Genomic DNA, 23,987 nt, shown 5'->3' on the forward strand with positions numbered 1-23,987 from the left:
TGTGACCCACACCCGCTTTCACACCTTGGCTCATGTGATTAGGTAGAGGATCATCAGGGGGTCCTTTGTCCCTCTTTGGGGGGAAACTCCCACTGGGTTTAAATCTGGGACTCTCCACCATTTGACCCTTAGAACTGAAGAAGCTTCTCGGATGAGAGGTGAAACGTCTTCAAGCAACTCAAAGAAGTCCAGATGCTTTTCTTTCCAAGCTCCTTAGACTACCATGACCTGGATGACTGAGAACCTTCACAGAAATACTCCGGTGCAAAAGTGTGCCGGTAGTGGTCAGATTGTGTCTGCTCTCCCCTGATGGTCACTTCTCACCACTTCTCATGCTCCACTTCACAATCGCTGCAGCACATGTCCAGCCAAATCGCTGGACGTGCTGGTAGACAAGAAGTGAAGCAGCTCATGGCAGTGAGAAGTGACCATCAGGGAAGAGCAGACACAATCTGACCACTACCGGCACACTTTTGCACCGGAGGTTTTCGTAAAGCTTTTATTTTTGGTATTTCCGTTGAGCCGTACATTAAATTTGCATGTTAGCTAAATATTCAGTTTCCTGTAACATTTAGATTTAACATTTAAATTTAACATGTAGATTTAAATATAATATTTAGATTTAACATTTAACATTTAGATTTAAAATTAATATTTAGATTTAATATTTAACATTTAGATTTAACATTTAAAATTGTGTTTTAAATATGAAAAGTTGCAAATATTTTACTAAATGTTGTAAAAATGACTCGAACAAATGTTGCTGTTAATTTCAGCATGTTTCACTTCACAAACGGCGCCCCATAATGAAGAGGTAGACTTTTTTTTAAAACTTAAAGTGTAATAGTGCAATCAGTGATGGTTTAACAATGAGATCAAGTTTTTAGCTGCTTCATTTTATGACATGCTCAGTTCTTAGAGTGCAGTCACAGATTAAAGGAATTAAAGCAGAACCTTTGGACCCTGCTGCCTTCACTTGTTAGATATTAAAAGAGGTGTTCAGTGCCATAGCAGCCAGACAGCTAATCAGCTACTGAATAAAATGTTGGCTATATCTTCACAAGTTCTTTCACATTACAACAAAACCTCACAATTTAATGTAATTGGATTCAGTTCTTGCAAAAACTGACACTCTAATGCAGGCTGTAACCTCTGCTTTACTTTTTCAACAGTTATTAGACCAACAATTTTTTCTCCTTTTTCTATGGGAGTCAAAAAGGCCACTTATCTACAAGGCCAAGCTTCAAGTGGCAGCAGCTCAATATGTCGAGAGGTCAAAATCATTTTAACTTAATGTATTTAATTTCAAACTGATGCAACATCATCAATATCCAGTAGCTCCAAAAGTTACTATAAGTTTGCAAGGATCAACTACATGCAATGATAAACCTCAGGAGCCCTGTAAAAGTACTTAAAAATGATTACAGGAGCCACATCAGTACATCAGTCAGATTTGTTTTCTGTCTTTCATCACAAAGCAAACACAAATAAACAACCATCCAGGCTTTTAGGAAAACATTATTACCAACAAACATTTATTGCACAGTCAAATTTAATCAGTGCAGTGTAATTGGTTTAAAGGTACAAAGGACAGTCTTTTTTTTAAAAATTTAATAGGAAAAATAATATCGTAGCTGTAGGTATACACTGATTAGTGGGTAATTGCATCTTCCAACAAAGGGATCTCTTAAACTAAGAAATTAATCCATTAAAATCCACAGGAGCAGGGACCGGCTTGTAAACTGCCATGTTGCTACACCATCTTGAATCCAGTGGTTGAGATGGACAACACCATTCTGCCTAATTGTGTTTTATGTCTGTGGCTGGAGACATAGTGCGCCAAAGGCCGAGGTCAGTCAGCAGAGTAGACATGCGACACTCCACTCTCAGGTTAAACAACCTCATCGTTTTAAGATAATGTTTGGCCTTAACAAAAATCACACTTTCCCACACTCTAAGGAGTTTAAGCAGTTCAGACTGATATGAGGCTATGTGAAATGTAAAAGCATCACAAGTACATTTCAGTGATAAAGTTATTTAACTGTATTTAAATTTGTCAAACACAAATAAACCCCCAAAACAGTGTTTCACAACTTGCTTGGTTTTTAGACAGAAAACCTGTCTCACTGTCAGACCTCCTCCGCCTCCTTCTGGGTCCTTCATCGTCCGCCTCATTGTGCACTGCATCAGCAGAGACACGCTAATGCTGACTGAGATCACAATGCTATATTTATTTGTGGTGAGGATAATTGTGTTTGCAGATGGCTCAAAGCACAAAGTTTCCTAGTACAAACATGCAGGATGCCTTTTCTTTGTGCTCTCCAAGTGCTCCAGGAACTGGTCATTCTAAACTGGCAGTAGGTGCGGATGTGAGTGTGTGTGCGGTGCCTCTCGTCCTCTGACAGCTGGGATAGACTCCAGCCTCCTTCTAAGCCCCAGGTTGAGTGTTTGAGGTCATGGATGGTTAATTGTGTTTGCCTTAAGAAGTCCGGTGAACACATAATTCACATTTTAGAAGTTAAAAAAAGACCTATTACGGAAGATAAAACACTCATCACTGTCTGAGACATTGTCGCCTCGCTGAATAATGTTATAATGCGTGTCACTCAGTAGTCTCTTCTTAAAATTAGGAGGCTCATGTCCCATGCATCTTCCAAAATATACACATATGCATTCCTGGTTCATTTCCTTTTTGTTGCACAGGTTCTAATTTTGCCTTTTCTATCGGTTTCTGAAATCAAATAACCAGAAATATGTCTAAAATGTATGAGTTCCAAATGATGTGACGTAAAAAGAAAGTGTGGTGTATCAGCAAGACATATTCAGCAGTATTGATTGGGGGAGGACTTCTGGCCTGCTAACGAGGCGTGCCTGAACGCATCACAGTAGTCTGCAGACCGATGATGTCAGTTTACGAGATGTAGGAGTATCTGCATCACCATGTGTGCCGACACAGTATAGGCCTACTGCTGACCGTCAGCGGGCAAGCAGTGGAGAAAGAGGAGGGGAGGAAAAGTGTGTTTACACAGACGGCAAACTGCCTGGGGAATCGTAGGGGAGAGGAAGTCAGCCGGCTCTGTGTCTGCCTGCTCCAACTTCCTGCTCAGAAAAAGAAAAAGCACAGGATCCTATTTCAGTCCAGCACAACTCCTGTAGACCAGAAGTAAGCATGGAAAAACAAGGAATCACACAAGCGTCGCCGTAAACTTTTTCGGAGGGACCAGACCGAGCCGGAGATCGCAGGTAAGGTCAAAAATAAGCGGGCGTCTTTCCGTGAACGGCGCTTTGTTGCCTGATTGGTGGCTTGTGTGTGTGTGAGAGAGAAATAACGCATGCCGAGTGGGGCGAGCGGCCGTAATTGCGTTTCAGTTAATTGTCTTGGCTGTAAACACGTTTGGTTTTTTGTTTTCTGTTTCAGCTTAAAGTCTTAAGGTCGAGCTGGTTTCTAAGTTTCTACACACGAACGGCACAAATTTGGGGTCAGACAGAAACGTACCGTCTTCCGGTGCGAGCAACATCTTGAAAATGAGTCAGTGGGGCAGTGTAGTGATTCAGACCTCCGTGCGTAAAAGTGAGTGTAACTTTGCAACTGAGCAAAGAAAAAGAAAAGGGAGAGGCAAATGAAAAAGCAGTGGAAAAAAAACAACAACAGAAAAATAGCCACAGAGTCATTAAAACCTGTTTTCAGATGCTTTTTTTTCTTGCGGGTCCCCCTGTTGAATTTTCCACCGCCAGTGAACAGGAAGAGAGCAGATTTAGTCATGGCTAAGTAATGTCTGCATACACCATCTAATCTCATTAGGAGTTTCCGTTCAGCCAACACACTGGATGGCTTTGTGCACACGCGAGACTTCTCGGGCCGAGCATCCCGCAACAGGGCTCGTCGTGCCCCGACCAAAACCACCACAATATTCCCCAGATATTCTTAGAAAGACTCTTAGCACTATTTCATTTGCGGTTCTCACAGTGACTAGTTGCCTCGCTGCAGAGCTGAGATGTGGGCTTTTTAATTTCTGTTTTGCTAGGTTTAACTCTCTGTTTTTTCCTGTAGTGGGCTAGTTGTACTATATTTAATAGGTTATACTCTATGAAGCTACTACTGAGGTCTGACCTGCAGCAGCATGCTTAGAGCATCTCGCAAAGCGGAATTTTCAAAGTCACACTGTCCTAAATTGCAGATCTGTCTGCAAGCGGAAAGCTTTACTTTCTAAAGTCGAATTGAAGGCTGGGTGTAGAGTGGGTTAACGGGTGGAGCTGTGAAAAAGTGGACAATGATGTGCTCTTTTGACCCTTATCCCTCTGGGAATTTTGTGGGAAGTGTGGCAGGATCAGGGAAGCACTCCCCTGCTGTGGGATCCCCTCTCCTCGCCATTTGTCCTTGGAAGTAGAATAGGAGGAAGTCCTGACTTTGACAGGTTTGTAGTTTCACATGGCAGATAGAAAACTCAGGGGATGGCTTGTGTCGGAAATTAGTTCAGCCCTCTCTCTCTCTCTGCCCGTCCTTTCTGGACAAAGATAAGCAGCGGTTGAAAAGCTTCTCCATAATCTCAGTTTTCTTTAATGGCTTGTCATTTCAATTTCATTCATATAGCACCAAATCACAACAGCAGTCATCTCAAGATGCTTTATATTGTAAAGTACAGAGCGAAACCCCCAACAAACAAACCACCCCACTTGAACAAACACTTGGTGACAGTGGGGAGGAAAAACTCCCTTTTAGCAGGAACAAACCTCCGACACAACCAGGCTCAGGTAAGGACAGCCATCTCCTGTGACTGGTCGGGGGGCAATGGGAGGAAGACAGGATAAAAAGACAGACTGTGGAAACGATAATGAAATGAGAGCACAGTCCTTTCCATCAGTATTCAGACTTTATTATGTCAAAGGTCTGCTGTAATCATTTCCAAAAAAGAAGCTTTACATCATTTACAGTTATTTGTTGAATATTGGACTCCTCTGTTCATTCTCCACCTAAAACAAGCCATTTAACCTCCTTGTGTTTTTTTTTAACTTTAACTTTCTTCTTCTTTCTTGGCTTCTCCGCACAAACAAAAGATTTGAACTTGAGCTGGGTGAAAGTTCTGATTTAATAGTTAGACCTTCATGACATCACAAAGAACCAACAAAAAAAAATATATATCCAAATCATGTAAACAAGAGTAGAGATATAAACATGAGTGAGATTAAAACTAACGTACTGAAAATCATTCATCATCAATCACATTAAAAAAAATCTTTTAAATGGCCACCAGTTTCTCCTAAGGTTTCTCCTCACCATATTATCAGATAAACGCACTATTCAGAGTGACACAACTACCGAGAATAGCAGCGCATCACCTTACAGTAAAATTCTGGCCTTTGTTACTTGAACTATGACTTAACACATCATCTGCTTTATTGTCAGTTTCTTAGTAGTCATGTGATTTAATTTTTGTATTTTGAAATCAAGCAGTCATTCGAGCTCCGCTCTCGTCAGAGCTGTGGGGACAGAAACCCCCACTGCCGTTACTAGCATATGAGCTCCTAGCAGGCAGGCAGACAGGAGCTCCGAGGCTGCACATTCCTCTATTAAAGGAATAACCCACCCCGGGCCCGTCGTACTTCCTCTGGAGAGAGGGCCAGGTTGAACCGCAGCATATTTCTGGCTTGAGCTGTTGTTAGCCCCCCCCCCCCCCCCCCCCTTATTTTTTTCTCTCCTGTGGCTCCTGCTGCTGTTACATTACACTACACTCTTGACACACACTGTTCTATTCATTGGCGGTCTGCTCTTTCTTGCACCACATGTTGGAGCTCAAACAGATCGGCCCCTCTTTAGCCAGTAACTTAATTTAGTCTGTGTGCAATAAAACACAGTGGCAAGGCAGAACTGAGAAGGGGCGGGGGGGGGATAAAGGGATTATATTTAGATGAAATGTTGGGTTGTTTTGTTATAAACAAGTTATAAATGGGACTAAAGCAAAGTGTAAAGAGGGACTTGCCTTGTTTCCCTCCAAAGGTTTAATTTGTTTGCTTATTCTGTCACTGTGGCACCAGGCAGGTGTTACACACGCCAGTAATTTGGGTGCTTTTTCAGTGACGGCTCGCTTCTGTTAGCATGTTTGGTGCTACTCTCCACACGCTGACCTAATCATTTGTGCGTCTCGCTGCAGGAATGGACAGTGCCATCACTCTGTGGCAGTTCTTGCTGCAGCTGCTGCTCGATCAGAGTCACAAGCACTTGATATGCTGGACGTCCACAGACGGCGAGTTCAAGCTCCTCAAGTCGGAGGAAGTGGCCAAGCTGTGGGGGCTGCGCAAGAACAAGACCAACATGAACTACGACAAGCTGAGCAGAGCCCTGCGCTACTACTACGACAAGGTTAATTAAAGTGATTCTAGTTGCCTCTCCATAATAGCGCAGCTAATCGTGTGACCGCAGCTGCTGTGATAGGTTAGCCGGGAGAGGAGTGTGACGCCACGACACATTCTCTGTTCTTCCCTTTAAACTCACAAAATCCCCTGATAGACACTTCTGCTTCCTCTTTCTTGTAAAGCGCACACACAGATCTGACTGTGATGTAACGAAGCACTACTTTAGTGTGTCCCCAAACAACTCCTCTGATATTCTATGTGTGTACCTGGTTTGTTTTTCATAATGATCTTATCGCGGTGAATTGTGTTTGCATGTTTTGCAGAACATCATCAAGAAGGTGATTGGCCAGAAGTTTGTTTATAAGTTTGTGTCCTTCCCTGAGATCCTTAAGATGGACCCGCAGGCGGTGGAGATGGGCCTGGCTTCGGGAAGGCTTCCCCTTCAAGAACAAGAGGCCCAGGAGCTGGAAGTGGAGGAGGAGGAGGAGGAAGCTGAGGAGGAGGCCCAGAGGAGGACCCTGGCAGCCTTGGGGGCACAGCAGTGTCGGAATGACTACCTCCACTCGGGTCTCTACTCGTCATTCAGCATCAGCTCCCTGCAGAAGCAGCCCGAACTCCTCCGTGCCCTGCAGGAGCGTCAGGAGGAGCAGCGCTCCGTCATCCGCTTCGGCACCAATGCCAACGAGAGGAGCTCTCCTCCCTCAGCCAAGCCCGAGTGCTATGTCTCACCGGGGCCATCTAAACTCGCCTCTCATTCCCCCTCCCCGTCCTCTCCTCACACTCAGCGCGGCCGGAGCCCCGCTGCTGAGGAGGAGGAGCAGGAGGACTCTGACCAAAGCGCTCAACCCCTCAATCTGTCCTCCGGGCACAGAGGGCGAGCCCTGCAGCCTCCTGAAAAGAGGAGCAGCAGCGGCGGTGGCAGAAGCAGTTCTCTTAACAGTAGCGCTAACCACGGAGATGGACTCCCCCCAAAAAGCAAAAAGCCTAAAGCTCTGGAGATTTCAGCGCCGCCCCTGCTGCTGGCAGGGAGCGACATCGGCTCCATCGCACTCAACAGCCCGGCGCTGCCATCTGGGTCACTCACTCCGGCCTTCTTCACTGCACAGGTGAGCTGAGCAGCAGAACTCTACAGATGCTACAATGACACTAGTTCCTCCCTCATTTCTAGACATGAGTCATATGTTGAGTCTCAACTGTGATTATGTGAGCACTTTGAGGACTAGTGACTCATTCATTGAGTGTCAAGGTGCTTTCCAGCATTTTGCCATCACATTGGATTAAATACGATTTGATCCCAAATTTAAGATCTAACACTTCACTCACACCTAGGATTGCACTCTTCATCTTGCTACAACTTTCTCTTCTCACGAGCACTCAGTCGCTCCCTTTTTTCCCCTCTTTGTGATTTAACACAAACCCAGTAATCTCACTCCCTGCCAGACCACAGCTGAACGATACAGAGCCTGATAATAATCAGTCTCAGAAAGACGATATTTCTGCCCGTGATGCCATCAGTGCCGTCCCCCCTGAGCGGTACTGTGGCTGATGATTGAACACCAGAGTATGACATCAGCGTCCCCAAAGCCCCTTATAGCGCTTTCTATATTTAGTCGTGACTTCAAAAACCAGATAGAGCGGGTGTTAAAAGTCACAAAGAGGTTTTTGCGCAGTTTAAAACATCATTAAAATATTTGTGTGATGTGTAGACCAAGTGCCGCATTTCTGTGTGGCAATAATGTTTTGCTTTCGTCTGCCGGTGGAGCCATTGTTTTTTGTTTTGTTTTGGTTTTTTTCAAATTTTATTTTCCGCCACAAGTTTAAAGCCAAATTCATCGAGCTGTAACATTTTGGGATTATACCAAAAGATCATAATGGCCCACGGCTCCGGCACAAGCACCAACTTGAGTTTCATCATCTAATTTAGTTAATCGCGTGTTTGTACTGGAATTGTTACAAAGAGAGAGAAAAAACGAGCGCCACATCAGAGAGGGTTTCGTCCACGCGTCGAGGAAGACTTCGGAGCTACGCTCACACCGCTCGCTGACAAGGGCTGCGTACGATGAGATCAGAGGAGAGCGAGCAATTTACGCAAATCTTCGGTGAGTCCAACCTGCGAGAGGAGGGGAAGAGGCCCTAAGCGATGCCATATGCTCCAATAATTCCTTTAATACTCAAGCAGCAGGGCTGGGTCCCCTCGCAACACTGGCTCACTTCTCTGAGGTGACACAGGGGAAAGTAGGGGAGGAGGGAGGGAGAAGACTAGGGGAGGAGGGAGGGAGGGAGAAATTGATTTCATATGTTTTCTCTCTAGTTCCAAGTGCTTGACGACCACTGCCCCCCCCCCCCCCCCCCCCCCAAATCAACAACAGCCCCCCTCCCCTCCTCCTCACATCACCCCTGTATTCGGGAGTAGAAACCACAGACTTCCTTCCTGCTTCGTCAGTTTGTTTTTCCAAACGCTGATACATGTCCGTTCACCGTTTTCAGCATGTTGTGCATTAGCAAAACCCTCAGAGCAACATTTTCAATCCGCTGGTTGTGAGTTTTGTTTTTAATTTTGTCCCCACTAGTTTCTCTCATTTATATAAAGCCTCCCTCCCTGTGTGTTTTCCCCCCACCCGTCAGACTCCCTCGGGTTTGCTGCTGGCTCACAGTCCGCTGTTGTCAGGCATCCACTTCTGGAGCAGCCTGAGCCCAGTCGCTCCGCTCAGCCCCGCCCGGCTGCAGGGCCACAGCTCCCTCTTTCAGGTAAGAAACACATACAGGTGTAGCGGAAGACAGAGGGACAAAAATAGCAGGAGATGAGAATGGAGGGTGTACTCAAAGGATTATTTACTGGTAGCGCTTTAAGCAGAGGAGGAAGTTGGAGAGGCTGCTGGGGCCAAATTAGTGCTTCTGCAAAAGCCTCATTGTTTCCAGCGGTTGATAAAAGAAAAGAGAGCAGAAGACCAGGGCAGGAAAAGCTTTTAGAGAGGGCGATTATGTGAGCTAGGTGAACCAAACTTTTTATTAAATGATTTCTAATGCTGCCCAAATGTTATGCAAGTATTTACCTAACAGGAAGCAAGAAAACTGTTTTTTTGTGTGTGTGTGTGAGTGTTATTTGCAAAGCAGCAGTCACAAAGGGTTGTGAAACTAGTTGAGACTCAGTAAGCAGGTCCTGCAGAGGTGTCCTGTTTCAGAGCTTGTGAGAGGGAGAGGAAATCCTGTGAATACTTCCTGTTTGAGCCCAGGGGAGCCAGTCTGAACAGGGTGGACTGGTTTGAGAGCTGCTCCTCATTTATGAAACACACACACACACACATTATACCGGATTCATTGTGCGTAAATAAGACGACTTCTGTTGTAGAGTTGGAGGGGAGAGAGACAAGGAGGAAGCGGCACAATGAATTAAAAAAACAAAAAACAAAACAGGAAACCAGAGCAGTGACAATGCAACAGTTCCTTACCGGAAAGCGGTTTTCATAGAGACTCCATCCCCTCCCCACTAACTCTGTCCCTTTCTCTTCCTCCGCAGTTCCCCAGCCTAATCAACGGACACATGCCTGTCCCCCTGCCAAACCTGGAAGGAACACCCTCCTCCCTGCTCCTGTCTCCCACCACTCACAAATCCTGATCCAGGATCTGTGGAAAATGCCGCAAATTCATCGTTCTCTTGTTGAAAGTTTCTCATCATAATAATCATCAGCAGCAGCAATCTCTTATTCATGATGTCAGATTTTGTCTCAGAAAAGCAGAGACAGTTGTGACCTCACCTTTTTTTCTGCACTTGACTTGCTTCAGATTCTGAGTGGTTGAAAGCACTTGGTAAAAGCCATACACCACGATGTCTCAGAGACATCTGGTCTCTTTATGATAAAGAACAGCACGTTTCTACACTAGCCTGTCTGCGACGGACAGAAGCGCAGCTGCGAAAGGCTAACCAGCCGCTCAGCCTGCGCAGAGCCTGGTTCTTTTAATCTTTAGAAAAAAGAAACAAGTCTACTTGTTTTCCTTAAATGTTAACAATGTGAAACTGATCGTTTCACTTAACGTGGTATTGTATGTAACGTATGCACTATGCTTCTCAGATAGTACCGGCTGTGCCTTGTTGTCCTGTTTTTGTTTTCACTTTATTTCAAAATCTTTTAATGAAGACGAGATTTCAAATGAATGAAAACCTTGTAACACTTACGTTCTTGTTTTTTTTTTTTTGGTTTTTTTATACTGGACTTGGTAATACAATGTATTCTGTATATTGTTTTTGTATTGTGAAGAATGTAATTTTCAATAAACAAAGCATTGAATGCTTAAACAGAGTTGAAACTTTGTAGAGCAGCTGAAACAAACAAAACAAACACTTTTGGTTTTAAACCTTCAGATTTAATTTTTCTTTACTCTGGAAAAAAAAACTGAAATATGGGAGGGCATCTGCAATGAAATCCCACACCAACAAAAATTATTCACAAATAAAGAATATCATACAAAACATGTCTTGTAACACTGTTAAATAAGGGCAGGACTATAGCTAACGCTTCCTGAATTAGGGGTTCGGTGGCTGCTGTGTGCTTCCTCACAGAAAAGAGCAGGCATGCACCACAGTGACAGAGGAGAAAAAAAAAGATCTACTTTTACAGATGAGGGAGATGGGAATGGCAGACAGGTAAACCATGGGCAATGCACAAAAAGGGCACTGCAGATTCCAACAGTGGGAGCTCATTTTTGCAGCTCCTCTTTGTAAGAGTGGAGAAAGAACGAGGACAAGAGGGTGATCAGTGTATTTCGTAGGTGTAACTATTCCTGTAATGCCCTAGTTGACAATCTGTGTTGCTCTTTCCCTTCTCTCTCTACTGCATTTGTTCATTGGTCACGGCAGAGACCGGAGCATCCCTGGAATGATATGCCAGCAAGTTGTTTGTTTTAAATGCACAGATCTGCCAAGTTTTGTGTGCAAAAACATAATGTCAACAACAACAACAAAAAAGAAATCTCACATTAATCTCCGGCTGGGATAAAATGATCGTTATTATATCAAAGCTGGCCTCGAAAAAACCTTCAGAGTAAATGGTCACATGTGATTTGTGCAGCTGAGTACAGCACCATGGCAACAGAGACAAGAATATGAAACCCCTTTGAGCTGCTACAGAAACCTACCTCCGTCTGTGTGCCTCACACACCCACACGTCGTCCAGGAGCTTCGAGGTGGAGTTTTAATGTATGAAAATGGAAACAACGACCAATAAAAAAAAAAAAGGACACTAAAAAAAAAATATCACCCACTTCAAAAAAAAAAGAAAGAAAATTAAAAATCTATACACATTGCATGTTCTCATTAAAGTGACTGAGCCTGTTAGAATTCTAGACAGTAGTTGGATTTAGCAGCAAATTCACTTGTCAATAAATATAGATGTACAGTGTACAAATGTCTCTCTGGAGCCAGTTTCAGACTAAACTTGGGACGGGGTCAGACCGTGGATAGCCCCCCCACCTCGCAAAAAAAAAAAAAAAATTCTGGAGGGGGACTGAAGGTGTCTACGACGTTCCACGCCAACTCTCATCTCCGAGTTCGGATCCAGCGACAAGACTGTACAGCCAGTATATCGTTCCCAAATAACTGTATCCAGTCCAGAGATTTTAAAACAGCATGCTTTGTCTTCTGCTTTTTCCATTGCCTGATGGGAAACAGAAAAATAAAGTCTTTAAATATCGATTCAGCTATTTTAAATGACAGAAATCTGCATTTCCCAACTATTCCGGGCTATTTGATAAACAAATTGGAGTAAACGACATCCAAATAACAAGGTTAAAAAGTAACTTACTTATCACAGTGACTGCTATTTAACCTGTTCGGTGGGTTTGCCCACGCAGGAATAAACAATGGTATACATACATTTGGTCGTATAAATCACCAGGTTTCAGGTGCTCTGCGGTCATAAACAGGAAGTGTAATGTGGGCTACAGCTTGAGCCTTTGTTAGCCTGTATTTGTTCACATTTCATGATCCTTCACAGATCTTTGCACTAGTTGTTTACAGTGTACAAATTTTACAAATGCAGTGGGGTTTTTTTAATTTACATGTGAGCATCAGTCTTTGAAGGACAGCATGAAATTTCAGGAAGTAGAATGTAACAAAATTTACAAGCACATGTTTAATTATACATGTGGCACTGTGGCGGTTTAATATAGTTAATCCTCATAATGAGTGACAAGGTGTATTTTGTTTATGCAGATTGTGGCAATTATGTTAAAGTATCTCAACTTCCTCCATGAGCTGTGTCTATTCGGCCAATTGAGTGGGCCGGGCTACAAAACCCTACGCTTGCACTTGTCTCTTTTCGCTCACTCAGTTTCTGTGCTTCCCACTTCCCCTCTTCTCGATTCTTTATTCCTCACCTGATTCGGGGTATGATGAGTTCCGATAGCCGGGATCTCTCTGCAGCTGCACCTCCTTCAGTGTGAATATGGATACGGCTGCCAAAGACACAGTCAGTCAGTGCAACAGAAGAAGAAGATGTGCCGGGTGAACAGTGTTTCTGTTACAAGGCTGTAAGTGATCCTCTCTGTACACTGCAATACCCTTCAAGTTGTACTGAGCGGATCGTGCCAAGTCTGCATTACTGCATCACCGTTTCATTACTCACTCTCTGGCAGCGTGTGCACACGTGGCCCCAGGCTCCTGAAGTATGGCTGCCTCATTGCTTCATCAGCAGAGATCCTCTTCTTCGATTCATACTGAAATTTAGGGCAACAAAAGAAAAAGTTTCAGCCATTAAAGAACAACAAAAGAACTGGCTCAGCAGCGTGCGATCGCATGCGAATGTGTTGGCACGCCTTCGTGCGCTTCTTTCCAAATACACAGTCCTGACATAGCTGCGAAATGTGTCACATGTTTTTGGCGTCTCTTTAATTCCTGGCAGATATGGCAAGACTTACTTTTAGGAATGACATCAGCAGGTCGATTCCATCATTGTCCAACCTGTGCGTGTGGGGGAGGGGTGGGACAAGAGTTTGGAGGTGGAAAAAAGAACAGGAGGGATGGGGGGGGTCAGTAAAGGTGGGCTGACTCATGGATAAAGGCGAGTGTTAAGGAAGTCAAACAGAGTCAACTATTCCACAGGATTTCCTTACAGGAAATGATAAAGAGCACACGCTCCTAACTACACAAACCTCCAACACTCATGTCTAACTAAAAGCTAAAACAGCTCTGCTTACAAGCTCTCCTCTTATATTTGTGTCTCACAAGAAACACTTTTCCACCTCCAGTCATCAGACAACCAGGCAAGAGAGGTGAATGGAGGGGCAACGGTAAGGTTTATATAACTGCTCCATAAATACCTGAAACAACCAGCAGCAACACAGCCTAAGCTGGGACATGTTGCATCTGGTGTAGAAGTAAAGTTATTAAGATAAAATGAGAGAAAAAGTATCAGGCTTACCTGGGGGCATGATTAATGAGGGACTGTGCCTTGTACTTGTGGAACTTGTAGGACTTGAACTCATCAATGGAGGATATTCCAGGCCAGCTGTCTTCTGTAGGAGTGCCTGTGGAGGGACATTTAATAGACCTTGTTAGAGCCCGCGTCAGCTGGATGGGGGACGGGGGCTACATGCCAGGGTTAATGCGATTAAAGGCTCTGGTTAAAAGTCTGAACGCTCCTCTGTCAGCAGAGGGCAGCACTCACCTAGCAGCCTGAAGATGAGGTGCAGCTCATCCTCCACTGTGGAGCCCGGGAACAGCGGCCTGCCTGCAGCCATCTCATAGAATATACAGCCCACACCCCTGACAGAATGACACAAACAGGTGGGAAAGGTCACAAAGATGCGTCTGACTGAAGCTTAAACAGCAGCCTGACTCAACAGGTGTTCCATCTCTAAACCAACCCTGACGTTTCTCTCAATTGAAGATCAGGGAAACCATTTACAGCTGCATTCTCTTAACAGCGAGGCTGTGTCCATCAGCAGCAAATTCTCTTTACACCCGCCCGCTCATAAGGGCGCAAACTAAACAAAATGAGCTCCAGACACCTGTGCCCGTTCCACAAATCACTGAAGTGGCAATTTCACGACAGAAAACCAATCTGAGAGGATCACATCGGCCTGCGCCGTCGCTGTGCAGCCATACGGAAATAAGAGAATAACCACGAGCATCGTTAGCGTTTCCTAATAGTTGCAACCCCCCCCCGTCGAGCGAGGCCCACTCACCACATGTCGATCTGTGTGGAGTACTCGGAGGAGCCGAGCAGCACGTCGGGGGGCCGATACCAAAGCGTTACCACCTCGTTAGAGTACGTTTTAGTGGGCACAGACTTCGCCCTCGCCAGGCCTGTGGAGCAGAAATATGGACATATTGGAAAAATGTCATGAAATTCATACAAAGGAAGCTGTTTAGAATACTCCAAATATTCATCGGTTTAAAAAACAATAGCTCTGTAGAAACATTTTAATGTAATGTATTGATTTTTTACCAAAGTCAGCCAGTTTTAGTTCTCCTCTGTCATTGATGAGCAGATTTTGGGGCTTCAGGTCTCTGTGGAGAACTTTCCGCCTGTGACAGTAGGCCAAGCCTCGCAGGATCTGGAAGAGGAAAATCTAAGGGAAGAGATTTTCTCGATCAGTACATATGATCGTGTTGATAAAGTTATTATAAAATAGTGGCGATCGAGCCTTGCTGCGTGTGGTAAGTTGGAGGCCAATCGCTCGCACACATTTTGGTCATGTGCCAAAATACTACGCTCTGATTCGAGATCACCAACAGTACTGAGGTCTTGTATTTCTGTCTACTTAATGAGGATGTGGTTAACAAAAAAAACGACTGGTAACTGAAATTACTGTTAGAAAAAAATTGACATAAACCAGAATCACCAAGCCTCAAACGATGGATCTGCACCATCAGTGATATATCTATGTGATGGAACAGGTGACCTTTAGCCTAAGCTCGCTTTACTTAAAAGTGCGAGAATTCATAATACATCAAGTAAAATTATATGGACCCAAATATATATGTATGCTTAGTTGGGGTTGTTGTTTTTTTCTGTCCATGAACTAAAAACTCTAAAATAAAGAGTTAAAAAAAACAGTGGTGATCAGCAAAAGTAATATATTGCAGATGCAGAACCATGAATGAAATTCTTTAATTAAATACACTAAAAACAGAGATGTTTAAAGAAAACAAAAAGATTTTTGTGAAGGTTGCAGCAGCCCATTTTACTTATCCCCTTGGGTCTACACTTCTCCACCAGGGGGCACACTGACAATGCTTCTTGCACCCACACCAGCAGCTACAAACTCTTGACAGGTGATGAAGGTGCTCAGGGCAGCAGGCAGCCTGCGGAGTCTCACCTTGACATTCTGCATGCTCAGGATGTTCCCACAGTCATCCATGTACTGCTTAAGGTCTTTGTCCTAGAAGAGAGGAAGGGCGTTAGAGCGGGGACGCTACAGGCACACAAACTGCAACAGTTGGTAAGCCTTCATACTCCGCACAGAGTCATGAATAATAATAACGTCAAATATTTTAATCTAAGCATCCCTGCAGAGAACATCGTGAGTCATGCAGGAGGGAGGTTGCAGAGGTTTTGCTGGTCTCACCAGGTATTCAAACACCAGTGTGAGCGACTTGTCTGTGTGGACGATGTCGTGCAGCGTCACGATGTTGCCGTGCTTCAGGTCCTTCAGTAGAGACACTAAGAACACACACGCAGAAAAAAAGAAGAAGAAGAAGACAGCTGTTACAGCGAGGGTGTGATTACACTCAGCTTATTTTCTATTCTCTCAAAGTAACATTAACCAACATTTGCTTTACTTCTTGCTCTGATGCCTCTGTGTTCACGCTGATTAAGCCAAGAGAGGTTTATTTATAAATCCTTCAATCTTACAAAAATGTCTGAGATTTACAAAGAAAGCTTATCTGGCTCAAATTAATCAACAAAGTCTCAAAACAAGAGCGTGCTGCCAACACCGCTCTCCATATAAGGTCGCATAAAACTTGCAAAATAAAAGAAGAAAACGCCTCCAGTTCAACCCCAGTGAAGGATCCACATAAATCGAGCGACTCTCACAGACGACAAACTCAACGTTTTTTTGTGAAACGTGCTAAACCTGGTGATGAAGTGCACTTGAATAAATACATTTATCCATCTAAAAAAACAAAGCACCGTCAGTGAGCGCAAACTGAATTTACTCAAGCTGCCAGAAGATGACACTGAAATACAGTGCTTTGCAAAACTCTTAAGCCACGGCTCATTTCTTCATATTTGGTAGGAAACTGGGAAATAGGTGCAACGATTTATTGAAAGCATGAATGGAAATAAAGCATATAAGGCATAAAGAAAGTTTGTAGAATTGTAAGTAATCTTCAAGAAACGTTCTTTTTGAAAGACATTCAAAGCTCTTCTTTGGATGTTGGCTGCCTTGTATTCAATTCTTTGTCAATGCTTGAATAAAGCCGAGGTCAGTCTGTGACTAAGTGTCACGTTGTGTGATTTTCTGTCCAGGTATGCTTTTACTGCACTGGCAGAAACAAACACTGCACGATCAAAATCTGACTTTATTTGCATTCGTAATTTCACCAATTTTGACAAGATCTCCAAAATCTCTTTCTGAAACGCAGCCTGATTCATGGCAGCGTCTCCAGTGTGTTTTACAGATGGATGCAGACACTCCTGACCTTCTCCGTACATACTGACAACGACTTGAACCAAAAATGTCAAATTTGGTTTCATCACTTCATAAGACGTGTAAGTCAGTGATTTTCAGTTCACTTCTTGTGTAATGTGGCATGCCACAGCATTTTCTCACTATTCTTCTTCTTGACAAATAGCTTCTTGATAGCTCTCCCTCCACTGAGACCACGTCTGATGAGGCTTCAGCAAACAACAAGCAGGGCCAGATGCATCTCTCAGGTCATGTGACAGGTCTTTGCTGGACTTTTTTCCTATTTGCTGTAACTGCAATAAGTTAGTTAATTAACCAGTTCGCACTACAACCTGGTTTGCCTCTTACCTGTAATTATTTTTATTTAATTTAATAACTGTACAGTACTCTCTGTTTATAGTAACCATTGTCCTTAATGTAAATATGTAAGAAAAATTGTGTATGTTTCTGTTCCGTGTCCTGTGTACTGTTTGTTTGTATATTTGTCTTTTTGGCTGCTGTTACAACCAAATTTCCCCTTGTGGGACAATTAAAGGATTATTCTATTCTATTTCATTTCTTAAGGATATGACTTCAAAATTGAGTTCATCTGTTGTAGACACATTTTTTTTTTTAGGTCTATCACTTCGTTTGTCAATCACTTGTGCAGTTTCCTCAAATTTGTTTTAATCACACTGCACACCACATAAAGAGTTTTAGGCTAATAGCTCTTTGGGAATCACCTTGTTGGTGCAAAAATATAATTTCAAGCATGTTAAACTGTGTAATCTTTAGCTAATATCTAAGTGTAACTAAGTGGATAAAGATACGATCTAAAATCGGTCCTTGCTAAGTTGTCTGTTATGTGCAGACACAAGACTGCTCGTGTAAAAATTCCACAAAATTCCAAATCTACCAGTGTCTGCTCGTGCTGGGACATATTTACAAACCTGACCACCTACAGGCACGACCTGTATGTTTGTATTTGAGGTTGTTTTCTAGGAGCGTAATATCTTACTTTACTTACTTTTTTGTTTTTACATTTATTCTAAAAATCTGCTTTTCTATTTCAGTTAACTAAGTTGTTTTTTGCACTCCATCTTGCTGCAGATGTTCAAACGTCACTGTTCATAAAACGTAGAACAAATCAGCTTATATAAGTAAAAAAAGCACTTATATTTGACTGCTTGGTGACCAAATAGCATTCTGTGGCTAAAATCTTTTGTACCTTCTCGGATAGCCGTGCACGGTGCTCCTTCTTCGTGCTCCAGTCTGATCTCTTTCAGCGCCACGAGGTTGTCTGTCAGCTTACTCCGCCCCTTGTACACAGTAGCATACGTGCCCTATACAGCAGGAAAAGAAGGGGGGGGGGGGGGGGGGGTTTCAGTGTTTCAGGTTAAAAGTAAACTCCACAACTGTGCCTGTGTGCACTTTAATCACACACTATGAGAACGTTTGCACCTGGGGTGATAAAGAAAGGCTTTCAAGGTAAACTGTGCCACATACCTCCCCTAGTTTGTCCAGTTTGATGTAGGTCTCCAGCTTCCCAAATCCAATTTCTGACTGGAGGGAAGAAAAGGACAAACAGCATTAATGAGGGTAGTGTCTTTATTAGCAGCGACAGGCTTACACACACCAGGACAAATCCTCGTGATGGCCTTGCAGCATCACAGAGTGGGGCGTGGGGGTCACACAACCAAACCAGCATCCCGACTAATTGCTTGTGACAAAGACCCGATGGCTTTTTACAACGTGTCTATGGGCGAGTCGAACAAACATGTTTTCATTTATATTTTTGAGCTAAATATATAATAAAAAATAGCTAATTTCAGTTTCTCTAATATTTGGATTTTTCTCTGTTTCTCATGTGTGCTAAGTAAAATATTTGAGGCTATAAAGAAATCCCATACAGTTGTGTCATATTACATCAAATTTTACTACTCTCATCATTTAAATATACCAAGGATTGGTTGATCAATTGACCCAATATTCTCCACGATAAATAATAACTGAAACAGTCATTACTTCCACGCATAATAAATCACTAAACGCTTCACAACTATTCAGTTATAACCAGAACACACACAAACTACTTAATAACTGAGCTATAACTGTCACTGCTGCAAGCCAGCATCTCCACAAGGCTTAAACAGACCTGTGCACTGGATAAAGACCAGCGCCAGAAAAGCTGAGAGGTCTGACAGCCAATCATCTGAGCAAATCCAGTCAGTGCTTTTGAAAAAACTCTGCAAAGGGGTGTGTATGCAAATAAACTTGGGCCTGGGCGAGGCCGAGTGTTACTTACTCCTCTGTTCTGCTTTTGACAGATGCACAGGACAATCGTTCAGGCTCGTGACAAAAATGAGTGCTGAGAGGATGAGCTCTGATCGGCTGAGGATAAGGTGTGAACTCTGACGCTCTCACTTCTGTTTCTTGCTGCATTTAAATAAAACATTACCCTCAGAGCTATCTTTATCCATGTGCAGCCACTTCCTGACTCTTGCTCTGCTTCCATTTCTCTCATTCTGGTCCACCCCTGATTCTCAAATTAGCACTCCTCGCTTTAAAACCCACACAGAGCGCCGAGGCTTAAATAAGAATAGTCTGGAGTTATTAGAAGTTTTTGGTTTGTGTTTTTGTTCACTGTAGCTTTTGCCAAAAGAAAGAATTTAGTTTTTAATGTTATTACAGTTTTATCTGCAAAATGCTATATGATGAGCCCTGAAGCAAATATGGCTCTGCCTTTTAGAATTTACTACTAAAAACTCCAAATAATGTAAAAATCAATAAGGAGATCTTTAACGATCTGTGACACAGAATGTTGTACTTACAAAACTGACACACTGCTAACACTAACAACATTAATTAATGAATACTTTTGGGGAAATTAATTATTTATTGAGTTTATGGTGTCATGGTTATTCGGGTGACATGAACAGATCACTTATTCAAGACCCATCCTCGAGGGGTCATGAGCTAGTGTGGTCACTGTGGAAGCATGGCCACTAAAGCTGTGGTTATGGTTGATGCACTCGCTATACAACAGATATGCAGTCATCAGCTGCTTTTGTTAGGTACACATGGTCAACTGAATGTTATCTATTAAGCCAATCACATATCAGCAATTCAGTGCATGTAGACATGTATAGGACTTGTTCAAGATCAAACTAAGCATCAAAAGGGGAAATAAAGGTGATTTAAATGACTCTGAATGTGGTTGTTGGTGCCAGATGGGTTGGTCTGGGCATTTCAGAAACTGAAAGCTGAAAAATGCCAGCTGGGATTTTCCTGCACAACCATCTCTGGGCTTACAGAGAACAGCCTGAAAGAGAGAAAATATTCAGTAAGCAGCAGTTTTCTGGGAGGAAAGGCCATATTGATGCCAGAGGTCAGAGGAAAATGGCCAGACTGCTTTGAGCTGGTAGGAAAGCAACAGTTACTCAGGTTATTACAACCGAGGTACGAAGAAGCGCACAACAAGTGGAACCTTGAAGCAGGCCGGCTGCAGCAGCAGAAGACCGCACCAGGTCCACTCCTGTCAGCTAAGAACAGAAAACCGAGACTACAATTTTCATTAAATGGCCAAGAAAAGTTGTAAAAACCTTGCCTGGTCTAAAGAGTCTTAACTGTTGCTCTGACGTTTGGATGGTGGTGTCACAATTTGGTGCAAAAACATTGAAGCATGGATCGATTCTACCTTACGTCAAAAGTTCAGTTTGTGTCACAGTCACTGGATATCTAATAGATCACCTTAATGTAATGGAAAAGGGAGATTCGTATCATGGATGTAGCTGACAAATCTGCAGACATGCTATCATGATGTAATGCTATCATGTCAATATGGACCAATGCCTCTGAGGAATGTTTCCAGCACCTTGTTTAATCAGTGCCACAAACAATTAAGGTATTTCTGAAGGCAAAAGAGGGCCAAACCCTGTACTAGACAGATGTACCCAATAAAGTGGTTGGTGAGTGTATACTCACACTTCAAGTGTGCTTGTCTCACCTTCTCCTGTTCGCCTAAATGATGGATTCTGCAGAGCATGTAATCATTTCCAGCAGCGGTTGCTCTCTGTGCCATATGGAAATGCACTGCATTGATGTGGCTTCGAAAAGCTCACAGGGACTGACCCGCTCACGGATTTGTGCCTCCAGCCCAACCTCACCGCCCACGATGTGCCTGACAGGTTACAAAACTTGGGAGATGCACAACAAGCCAGTAGTTGTGCCATCACTTCTGGCTTGCACCACACACAAGGACGACTACAGCAAGAATAAACCTGCCTTCCAGTGAGCCACACAGGGAATTTCTCTGTGTTTCCATCTTGGCCCAGATTCCTGGGCTTGCAATGACTTCAATGACTAAATAAATGAACTAAATGCACATTTTACTTTTAACTACTTTGTCGTAATTTTTCTCAACCAAATTCCAAAATTAGGAGAGTATATTAGCCAATGATGTGACCCTTGCAAATCCAGCTTCAAGGTGAAGGACATGTGCAATAGGCCGACTTCCTGTTTACAGTATCACTCTGCACTTGTTTCCTCTCTGACAACTTGTAATTGTCTCCCATGTCTTTTCAGCGCCTTCTCTCTTACTTCTTCCCCTCTAATCCCTCTTGTTCTTCTCACCAGTGATGCTCTACGAGAGCGTCGGCTCAGCGGCTGGTCGAAGGGTGGGCTGCTCATTTGAAACTTCTCCAGGTAACCGTCAGGTATCCGGATGTCAGCTGGCAGGGACAAACGTTTGTTCAAGTCCTACACAAAAACAAGAAAACTCAATTAAAAAAAAAGTTAAAAAAAAAAGTTGGTATATCAACCTGAATGAATAAACAAACAAACCTTGGCAAACAACATAATCTCTGAATAAATACCTCTGATTGGAAACAAAATGGCAGAAACCCAAAGTAAACAAGCAGAATCTGTGGGTGTACTTTAGGCCTCACCGGTTAACAGAGAAGCCAGTGTGGTACGTGCGTGTGTAGCCACACAGTTACAGTTTTAGACTTGTGTTCATGGTAAAGGCCGTATGTGGAGCCCTTAAGAGCTCAGGGTAAGTCTTTTTAAAAAAGGAAAACAAGCACACAAAGCATGATTCTAATGATTCTTTATATAAAAATCACTCAAACACACATAATAAAATCAAACAGTTAAAATCTAACTCCTGGATTCTTCCCATCATGCATTTCCTCTGTTTGTTAGATTACTATTAATCCCACGTTTCTCTCTGTAAATCTACTTCCACCCCCTCTGAGGTAACACCGGACACCCCACTGCTTCCTCCCTCCATCTTAGCCAACACGCACAAAAAAGCAAAACGCAACCTCAACCTTTTTCAAATTTCAACACAAGTTCAGAGACAAGCTCAACCCGTAAACTGAAATTGACCGACTTCTGGAAGGATCAGTGACTTTCAGCCTTTGCGTTAAACGGTGACTGTGAGTCAGCTTTCTGGTCTGTGGTTGTTAACAGCAAATGCATTTAGCCATGTGATCAGCTTCCAGGAAGTGTAGTCTTCATTAAAACTTGGAGCAAGTTGACATTCTGGTGCAGATTCGGCATCTCTATTGTTTTGTGTGCGTACAAACTAAATACAAACTCATAAAAACATTCATTTCAAGGCATTAAAGAGGCACGGAGGTCTGCTTATTGTTTTAGCTTTAACTGTTCACAAAAACATTTTTAAGTAAAGACACCACAGCTCTGGATTCTCAAAAAGAGAAAACAAAAGCATTCTGCACATATCAACATAACAGGAACTCTGCTTGTCTTTATTTGTTTAAGAATATACATTAGATTTCGCTCTGCTGCTCTGTGGTTTCAGTCTGCAGGGCCAGGATTGGTGGCTTGTCCTCAGAGTAAGTGATGCCATCCATCACCTAACCTTTGCAACCCCTCCACCCCCCTCCAGTTTGTCTAATCAACTCGTCCTAATCTGTTACAACAGGGGCCCATCTGGACCGTATTACAGTAATCCTCGTGATGTAATCCCAAAATGGCACTGCTTCCACTGCAGTCCGAGGAGAACAATCCGCTACCTGACCAGCCCAAAGGGACGTCCTCGCTCCTCCTCCTATTTTTTCTGCTCTGCCGTCCCTTCTCCAAGTGTCACAGTGGCACAGACGGGACAAAGAACAAGGCTGCACACTGATTTCACTGTTGGATCACTTCATCAACAGCAAGCCTGCAGTCAATCACTCTGTTCATTCAAACAGTACCGTGGATTTGCTGGGCTGACAGAAGCTGCAAGTAGAACTGTGAGCGTGTCCAAAAAACTAAAAACTTTATCTGGCTGTGAAACAGTCACAGGAAGTGTGAGGTGTACTGCTTGCAGACACGCTCAAAAAAAGCAGCAAGAGGTGATGTATCATCTCTCTGTGTGGGCAGCCTCAAATGCAGCTTAACTAAACCCCAAGCATTTTTTCCCCTCTACTCGTGCAGGTTTGCATGCTTGGTTTGTCTGTGCAGATGCTGCTATCTGCTTGTAAACTCCCACAGGGGTTGCAATCAAAGCAACCAATAAACAGAAGGAGGGAAATGTGTGTTGTTCAATCAGAACTTTTCCTTCCACCCAGCAGGTAGTGTGAAAACATGTGGTTCAGTGGCATCAACTGTACCTATAAAAACACACCAGACTATAAGGAAGCCCTTTTCCTTACAGTTTCTTTTTTTCCTCTCCTTTGACTCCTTTTATGTAAAACTGGAAAGTCTTTCTTTGCATTTTATTTTATATTTTGTGTTAATACAAAGAAAAATAAGTCTCTGAAAAAGAGAAAGACAGAAAGTGAAAAAATGTCTAAAACAGTGATGCAGAAAAAGAAAATGAAAACTATGGATGGATATGAATCTATTTTCCTGCCATGCTTTTTTTTATATAATTTGAGTTGAGAATGGCGATGTTATGAAGTTATGAAGTAACTCCTGCCACAGTTCAGGGGAAAAGTGGGCGGCTCGTTGCATTACTTTATGTCAGCTGCACGGCCTGAAGTCCTATTGGTAGAGCTTACGTTGGGCTAAAGGGACCA

The 23,987-nt window shown here is 43.2% G+C and overlaps 2 protein-coding genes across 3 annotated transcripts in view; one reads left to right on the forward strand and one right to left on the reverse strand.

Annotated features, from left to right (window-relative positions):
- Positions 1 to 2,910: 2,910 nt before the first annotated feature.
- Positions 2,911 to 10,645, forward strand: LOC102785349 (ETS domain-containing protein Elk-3-like). The gene is made up of 5 exons (XM_006782576.3): positions 2,911 to 3,243; positions 6,150 to 6,358; positions 6,675 to 7,457; positions 8,977 to 9,099; positions 9,869 to 10,645. The coding sequence occupies exons 2-5, from the start codon at positions 6,152 to 6,154 to the stop codon at positions 9,965 to 9,967; spliced, it is 1,212 nt and encodes a 403-aa protein (XP_006782639.1). The 5' UTR covers positions 2,911 to 3,243; positions 6,150 to 6,151; the 3' UTR covers positions 9,968 to 10,645.
- A 54-nt stretch (positions 10,646 to 10,699) lies between these two features.
- LOC102785064 (cyclin-dependent kinase 17-like) overlaps positions 10,700 to 23,987 on the reverse strand; it is a 35,307-nt gene continuing 22,019 nt past the window's right edge. For both annotated transcript variants that reach the window (XM_035915121.2, XM_006782575.3), the window contains exons 5-17: positions 21,595 to 21,720; positions 18,469 to 18,525; positions 18,191 to 18,305; positions 15,919 to 16,013; positions 15,670 to 15,732; positions 14,796 to 14,919; positions 14,533 to 14,653; positions 14,013 to 14,110; positions 13,767 to 13,872; positions 13,264 to 13,306; positions 12,972 to 13,062; positions 12,724 to 12,801; positions 10,700 to 12,002 (exon numbers count right to left, since the gene is read on the reverse strand). In XM_035915121.2, the coding sequence (XP_035771014.1) occupies positions 11,965 to 12,002; positions 12,724 to 12,801; positions 12,972 to 13,062; positions 13,264 to 13,306; positions 13,767 to 13,872; positions 14,013 to 14,110; positions 14,533 to 14,653; positions 14,796 to 14,919; positions 15,670 to 15,732; positions 15,919 to 16,013; positions 18,191 to 18,305; positions 18,469 to 18,525; positions 21,595 to 21,720 (1,155 nt within the window). In that variant the 3' untranslated portion in view covers positions 10,700 to 11,964. The remainder of the gene's footprint in view (positions 12,003 to 12,723; positions 12,802 to 12,971; positions 13,063 to 13,263; positions 13,307 to 13,766; positions 13,873 to 14,012; positions 14,111 to 14,532; positions 14,654 to 14,795; positions 14,920 to 15,669; positions 15,733 to 15,918; positions 16,014 to 18,190; positions 18,306 to 18,468; positions 18,526 to 21,594; positions 21,721 to 23,987) is intronic.

Source organism: Neolamprologus brichardi, chromosome 7 (genome assembly GCF_056152115.1).
Source record: "Neolamprologus brichardi isolate AB-2024 chromosome 7, ASM5615211v1, whole genome shotgun sequence".
Classification (NCBI taxonomy): Eukaryota; Metazoa; Chordata; class Actinopteri; order Cichliformes; family Cichlidae; genus Neolamprologus; species Neolamprologus brichardi.

Bases quoted from the DNA above. Each gene is read 5' to 3' on its own strand.
- LOC102785349 (XM_006782576.3), top strand. From the start codon at position 6,152: ATGGACAGTGCCATCACTCTGTGGCAGTTCTTGCTGCAGCTGCTGCTC. The intron at 6,359-6,674 runs GTTAATTAAAGT...CATGTTTTGCAG, and splicing joins TGCGCTACTACTACGACAAG to AACATCATCAAGAAGGTGAT. The intron at 7,458-8,976 runs GTGAGCTGAGCA...CCCACCCGTCAG, and splicing joins CGGCCTTCTTCACTGCACAG to ACTCCCTCGGGTTTGCTGCT.